Source organism: Acromyrmex echinatior, chromosome 8 (genome assembly GCF_024713525.1).
Source record: "Acromyrmex echinatior isolate Ae372 chromosome 8, ASM2471352v2, whole genome shotgun sequence".
NCBI classification, from domain to species: domain Eukaryota; kingdom Metazoa; phylum Arthropoda; class Insecta; order Hymenoptera; family Formicidae; genus Acromyrmex; species Acromyrmex echinatior.
In genome coordinates, this window is record NC_141859.1 from 14,857,831 (window position 1) to 14,865,974 (window position 8,144).

The 8,144-nt window shown below is 33.2% G+C and overlaps 1 protein-coding gene and 1 long non-coding RNA gene across 2 annotated transcripts in view; one reads left to right on the top strand and one right to left on the bottom strand.

The window, feature by feature from the left end:
• Positions 1–8,144, bottom strand: part of LOC105152578 (alpha-glucosidase) — a 70,559-nt gene that overhangs the window by 8,044 nt on the left and 54,371 nt on the right. Inside the window, exons 3-4 of the mRNA XM_011066948.2 lie at positions 7,805–8,142; positions 410–535 (exon numbers count right to left, since the gene is read on the bottom strand). Coding sequence (XP_011065250.1) covers positions 410–535; positions 7,805–8,142 — 464 coding nt within the window. The remainder of the gene's footprint in view (positions 1–409; positions 536–7,804; positions 8,143–8,144) is intronic.
• LOC147908872 (uncharacterized) lies at positions 1,665–7,514 on the top strand. Its single transcript, XR_015545993.1, has 2 exons — positions 1,665–7,060; positions 7,141–7,514. It is a non-coding gene; the product is annotated as an uncharacterized LOC147908872 (long non-coding RNA).

Here is an 8,144-nt window from a genome sequence, read left to right on the forward strand (position 1 = left end):
ATGCTGTAATCCGTCGCCCCAGCTTTGCTGTTATGATTCCCCAAGACAACGAGATAACAAAATAATCCGATATCAGTTTTGATTTAAGTTCTAATCGAAAGAATTGGATATTTCATTAGCGATAATTTTTTTACGTCGAGCTGCAATTGGGCCACTTATCGGATTTTGCCTCCAAGTTATTAAATACAAAATTAATTTGGCCGACAAGCTGTCTTATCTCTTATAAGTAACCGGAAATTCACCGCAATTTCTAGCGTGAACTCTTGTTATAAGACTTATAAGCTTATCAATTTTTTTGCAAAATATATTATATTAATACAGAATTATAATTTTATATTTAACAATTAGTCTGTTACAATACTTCGTGAAATTTATTTAAACTTCATCATGATTATTATTTTGTACGTACCTTCATTGCATTCACTACATTCTCATTCTCATAGTTGAGATCGGGTTGTTGTGGTGCGAATTGATGAAAATAATACGCTTGTCGTTCTTCACGCCAGGTCCATGCTGGTCCACCGAACACGCTCACCTATGTATGCAAATAATTGCACAATTATTCTGTTACACACACACACACACACACACACACACACACACACACACACACACACTCTCACACACTCACACACACACACACACACACACAAAAGATGTAAATCCGGACAACCTCCACGCGGTACAGCTTGGGTAATGCTAATGCTAATGGTAATTTTTAATCTTTATAACTCAAGATTTACTTAATCAAAAGATATTTTATTATAGAGTTTTGGAAAGCTCTTGACATCGGCTATTAGATTCTAGAATAAAAAGTAAGATGTTTCATTAAAAAAAATCGATGTGACCTTAGCAAAGTCATTCAAGATCAAACTGATATATGATCAATAAATAGATCTTTTTAAACCCCACAACTTTGGTCGGAACATATTTTTGAATGGATCTTATCCTATGGAGATAAAAAGGGTGGACGGGTGGTCTGAGACACCCTGTATATATATGTGTGTGTGTGTGTGTGTGTGTGTGTGTGTGTGTGTGTGTGTGTGTGTGTGTGTGTGTGTGTGTGTGTGTGTAATAATCGCTAAATATTTCATGGGCAGGTAGAGAGAACTAAACTGAGTTGAAAAGTCCTGTACTATTTTGCAATGTTCGTAATAGTTAACAAGATATTAATTACTAAAAATTGCCTAAAATTAATTACTAAATTGGTCTTGAATAATTTTTTATTTAAATACTATCAACTTTATAGAAAAACTGCAAGAGACAAAAATCATTTATTTTCTTCTCATAAAGTTCTAAGAATTTTTTCAGAATTTTTTATCAACTTTTTTTAGTACTGCATTTTCTTTTTTTTACATGAGAAAATACGGTATCAAAAAATTCTGAAAAAATTTTGAAAAAATTCTCAGAACTTTATGAGAAGAAAATAAATGATTTTTGTCTGTTGCAGCTTTTCTGTATAGTTGATAGTATTTAAGTAAAAAATTATTCAAGACCAATATTTGGTAATTTTTAGTAATTAATTTGTTACCTAATGCAATAATTTTGTATTGCGAAAATTGCAAAATGGTAGAGGACTTTTCGACTCAGTTTAGTCCTCTCTGCCCATGAAATATTTGGCGATTATTTCCAGCACCCTGTGTATATATATATATATATATATATATATATATATATATATATATATATATATATATGTATGCGGTTATACATAAAGAAATATAGATATAAAACATCAAGTACACCAGGGATATTCAAAAGAACAATGCATTTGTATTAGTTGGAAAATAGCAGGGTTGCTCAGTTTGAATGTATTATACCGTGCAACAGCATTTTTCACACATGAAAAAATCAAATTGTCCGTGAAAGTAGAAATAAAATCTAGTACCAGCGTGCATTTTGTTTGACGATATCAAATTATTTGCGTTTTTTGTGCGCATTTGAAGTTTAGAGGAGATTATTTCGTCTGCAGCGCAAGATGAAATTTTACGATTGTCTGGAAATTATGTATTTCCATGTAAAATTGATCTCTGAATGAGAAAATGATCAAATTAAAACGATTGAAGTAGAACAAAATAGTGAAAAAATGCATTTTTAATCGAAAATCGCTTTCGATTAAAATTTTTCTTTTTTCAGTCTTTCTATAATTTTCTTTGTGAATATTAATGAGAAAATGTATTTTACATGACTTCATTTAAAAGCAATTTTATTATTCGTTTTTCTAACAAAATAAAGAAAATTAAATTTAAAGTTATGTTAAATTTTAAACACAAAAAATTTGAAACAATCTAACTTTCGCGCGGACTAACTCGTCGGATTCGGATATTTCGGCTCGGAAAGCAAAAGAGGCTCGAATAGAAAGAAGAGATGCAGGCGGATAGAAAGAAAGTGTAAATAATGCGTTTAATAGAATCTCGACATATGTATATATATATAAATAATACGTGCAATGTGAAAGATGTACGTGTAATGTATAGGATTTGTACAACGTGCTTTGCGTGTGCGTGTGCGCGTGCGTGTGTTATTCGCAGAACGCGATCTCGCCGGATGTTACAGACTTTTTATGACACAGCGTAGTAAAGCTATACGACACATACATATTAGAGACCCTATAACAGAGATTCGTAAAGTGTCACGTGATCGATATATTTCTCTGATTGGCTGGAGTAATTCATAGTAGCTGCCATATTGAATTTACTATCAATATACTCAACATTGACTCCTGTTGACTGCTGTGTTATTACTACAACAATATGCAATTCGTTAGCATTGTGATGATGGATGTAAATTCTGTAGCAAATAAGATATGCAACATTCAATGCAAAGCATGAAATAATAGATAAATATTCACAAAACATTGAAGGATAAATTTATTAACCTCATTCCATAGTAGTCGACAGCAGTCGATGTTGAGTATATTGATAGTAAATTAAATATGGCAGCTATAAATTACTTCAGCCAATCAGAGAAATATATCGATCACGTGACACTTTGCGAATCTCTATTACACTATAGGGTCTCTAATACATATAATTGGCAATCAGCTATGCGCGACGGCATAAAGTTGATAGTGTTGGTAATCGACAGCTGAGAACTCTCGGCGAAGGCGAAGAAAACTTCATCCCTAGCTACTGTCGATTACCGTAAGTATGGCGAAAGTGCTTGTACTAGACGACTGAGAATCACTCGACGGAGACAGAGCACGCTCATCCCCTCTGCTGACGCGGTGCAAGAAAACTGCTGCGGTAGGCCGGCGGCCAAAAAACTCGGCGGGAGTAAAATACGCCCTGACCTCAGAGAGTATCCCGTCAGTGCAACAGCGCAAGGACTGCAGCTGGTCTGCGGCCGAATACTATCGGCAGGACAGAATTTCCTCTGTCCTGGGATTCCCCCATCGATGCAGCGGCTAGATGCAGAAAACTGGTCGAACTGTCGAGAACTCTCAACGATGACACAGCACTCTCTATCACTTTGGTTTGTGACGGAATCAGCCACCAGGAGTCAATATTAGTAGGATTCGAACAGGAGCAGAAAAGAGTCGCAAGCGTGAGCAACAATTCGCGGGTTTATATATGGATTGTTGTTTCCACGTATTGTTTCGGTCTTACTTGGCGATCTTCGCCGATCGACAATACGAGCGGGAACGATACCGGTCGGCGTTGTTCGGTATATATAGAGTTAATGAGCCTTCGGCGGAATAGCTGTCATCCGCGAGTTATGTGTTAGTAACGATATGCGTATCGTTACAAATTTATTAATTTAATGTACAAAAAAAAACAAATTATTTCGTGAGAAAACACAAGCGTTTGCTTTGGCATTTAAGTATGCTAATCTTGTTGTGTATCGCGGGACATTGACGGCAGTATTTGTTAATATGGCGAAAGTCTTTTCCTTTAAAGCATTGTTCGATTGTAACAATCTTTTGAAACGGCTCGTATTTTGATGGCTCGCTCTGGTTGTTACTAAAATCATTCAAGTTGTAGGGAAAAAAATCCAAATAATTGTGCAAAAAATAGATTTTCAACATGTTGACTTTTATTTTTTTTTTTACGAATGCAATAATCATTTTGGCTACAACTTCTTTATAATTTTCAGTTCTGTTATAATCCAAAAAATTGGTAATAACCGCGTTTACAGCTCCATGATTCGTAAGCATTGTAAGCCTGAATCGAGCCGCGGCCTTAAAACCATTGCACGTAAAAGTTAAGGTGGAATCCATAGACGTTGCTCATGATTTGACATGATCTTAAGCTAGTGCTTGAGATGTCATGAACCAATTAAAAAAATCGTATTAGCATCTTAAGACATTGTTTGAGATGGTTTTGATATTAAGAACGGATTATGGATACCGGCCGTAGTCGTAATCGTAGGACAATAAAAAGCGATAAATTGATTGACTACAAGGCAAGCGATAAGTTACATGTGACTGTCTTTCCGTTGGTTAGTCATAAGGATAAGACGTTAATCGCAATCTTTCGACGGGACGAAAATTTATGATCATGGCTTTGTGATTATGACGTTTCATTGGTGTTGCTTCTGCGGCAATGCTTGGTCCCGACACATGATGCAAGTAGACATGATATGTTCTTGTGCATGTTTATTTGCTGCAACCAATCAGAGCTTGACCTTTTTTCGCCATTTTTTGGCAAATTTTGTTTCAATACGCCTGCTATAACAATTTCACATAGTAAAAAATCACTTATTTATAGTAAATAATTACTTATCCATTATTTTTTTTACTATTATTTATTATTTTTCAATTAATATTTAATATATTTTTTAATCATTTCAAATCATATAATAACCGTGCGTATATATGTTGTAAAATGGCGTTGAAAATGGCGTTGAAAATGAGGTCAGCGCGTTGCTATGCGCAAATTTGTCTTAGTTACGAGCACACCATGTTTACCTGCATCATGTATACAACTAACTTCAAGGGAAATGCGCTCATAACCGCTTTTGTAGAAAATTTGAAAATTTTGAGCAATTTTTTCAATTAAGAATACATATTTTCATCATTTTGCTTTACTTCAACCGCTTTAACTTTATCATTTTCTCATTTAGCGACCAATTTTATATAAAAACGTATGATTTTCAAACAATTGCAAAATTTCATTTTACACCGTAGATGAAATAATCTCTTCAAATGTGTATACAATTTCAAATGTGCGTAAAAAACACAAATGATTTGATATTGCGGGACGACACGTACGCCCGTATTGCATTTTGTCTCTATTTTTGTAGACAGATTTATTTTTGAGTCTTCTACGTGTGAACAAAAAAAATTATTTTATTACACGGTATTATATTATGTTGCAAGTAAACGCGCCGTGTGACATTATATTATATAATATTTATAATATTTATATTTATAATTGATGAATCATTTCACGCATACAAAATTTGTAATCGCGATGATCGTCAGTACACTGAGAAAAAGATGCCTAATAATATATTTGTGAGAAATATATTTATTTCACTGAAATATTTATTTAATTATTAAATATGGGCAAAATAAAATTTTATTCCTAACAAATAAGTCATTAATTTTATTTTTTTCCAATTAATGAGATAGATTTCACAGAAATGTATATTTCGTCATCACAATCAAATTTCGCAAGTAACATTTGCTTCATAATACTTCGATACTTTTCTCTCAGTGTATCTTTGATTTCACGCCATGTCTTAGCGCTGAAACACACCGTTTCTCCAGATATGTCGAGCAATGGAGTAAGTTTTTCAGAAGTTACGCATTATACAATATTTTAAAAAATCTGCATGTTTTTGTTATTGCAATTAAATCGAAATTTAATTTTAATTGAAGATAATTTGTAATGTATATGTATATTTAGATGTTAGTTGAATGATATATCTCTTAATAATTAATGAAAGATATTTTTAAGAATAATCAATTATTATCTCTATAACCTAATCTCAAATGTTTCTATTAACATAGCTTATAAATTTTTTTAACATTTTTTTAACATTTTAAACATTTATATAATTATTTATACATTATGTATTAACAAAACTCGAATAATCTCTTCAAATGTGAAATTTGAATAACTGCGAGGTCACTCATGCATCTCAATGATAAAGCGAAAAAAAGCCGGCCATATACGTTCAATAAATTTGTTAAGTATTGTTATATATATGTATTGTTATATATATGTTATGCTTGCGCAAGCTACATGTGCAAATTTACTTATGAACGTATGTCAGAAAACTGCACAGTTATTTTGGCTTGCACACAAATGAATGTCTGTTCATATATTGCTTTTTGCACTTAGCATCTTCGCTTTCTCTTTCTTCAACACCGGAATGTATATTTATTTTATTTTAAATGTAAAAATTTTGATTATTTTAAACACAAACAGATCTTAATTAGAACTTAATTAACGCGTTTAGTCATAATAACAAATTTTATTTCTTGCATTAACTGGATTGGTGCATACAAAAAAATTACACAATTAGCTAAGTTAAATGTATAAGCACATATTAAATCCCTAATAATGATTAATATTCTAATCATAATTAATTATTCCGTTTATACTCGACTTTGCACTCATGATTAATCAATTCTTACAGATTAAGGCACAGTTAACAAAATTACGGCCAATGATCCTTTTTACGTACAACTGTCTTATATGAACAACGCTGATTGTGAGTCCCAAAACTTATTAAAAAAAAATGTGTTGTAACTTTTCTGCTGACGAGTGTATGCTTGTACAAGCATGTTTGTGCAAATTTATTGGAACGTGTTGATGACAGAACTGTACAATTGTCGCAAGGCACTACACACGTTCATGTAATTTGTACAAGCATACATGACAAGTTTGTTTCAACGTATGTGGCCGGCTTAAGACAGTTAATAAGCACATTATACGATATTTGAATGTTAGGTAAGATTACAAACTTGGCTCAAATATTCTTTAATATTAAGGGGTTCTAAAGACAATTGATCATAGTGTAAGTAGGACTTACACACAGACGATTTACATGTCACTGATATATCACTATACATAGTATGTGTATACATAGTACAATTGGTCGCAGAAAGGTTGCAACACTTTTTTACGGAATGCAGCTTGCTCATTGATTCCTACTTATAGATCGATAAATAAGAATCGCTCTGAGTAGGCTGCATTCTGAAACCCATCGAAAAATGTTGCAACCTTTCTATGACCGGGCGTACATCACTATCTCACGCATATACATAAATTTTCGTATAACAACAACATTTTAATTACACGTCTAAGTCCAATTCTATGTTGTTTCTTTGTGCAGACTAACTAGTTTGTGGATTAGTATATAAATATAGATTGTACAGCTTTTGTATGAAGCAAATGTCACAATGTGACAACATTTGTTCTAGAGCGTTACATTGGATTAAGAAATAGTAAAGATCTTAATTTTTTAATTTTTTATGTTCTCAGCATAAACTCCACTTTCCTGACGCGTATACTTTAATCCTGAAAAAGGATTTTCAATTCTGTAAAAGAGGAAAAAAATAATTGTTATACAAAAATTATATGATTTAGTCGATAATACAGATTGCTTTCGAATCCTTAAGCATCGTTTTTATATCACACTACGAGATAGGAAATTAATAATAAAAGCTATGCTTAATCTCATCAGAGAACACGAAAGAGGATACATGAAATTTGAACATCGCGTGCGCGCTCGCGTATTCAGCCTTGGATTAATTTACCGACTTTAACAATGGCCATTCACATTTCTCGCCTCAGTCTCCGCTGTCTCCTCAGTCATGTTACATGTAGCTTCGAGTTACCCAATTACTTACCCAATTATTCGGCACTGTAACTGTTCCGTTTGGTAGCACCTTGCCTTTATGCCATATGTAATAGTTAGTATAAGGTTTTATGTTTTGTAAACTTTTTTGGAACCATTCGTGCTGATCCGACGAATGATTAGGAACAAAATCCATAATGATCTTCATTGATGCAGCATGCGTGGCTTGTACGAGTACCTCAAAATCCTTCATAGTGCCAAACATTTTGTCGATACTGACGAAATCGGAAATATCGTAACCAAAATCAATCATCGGGCTAGGATAAATCGGAGATAACCAGAAAGCATCAACATTCGACTCACTGAGATGTTCCAGTTTGCTTATGATACCT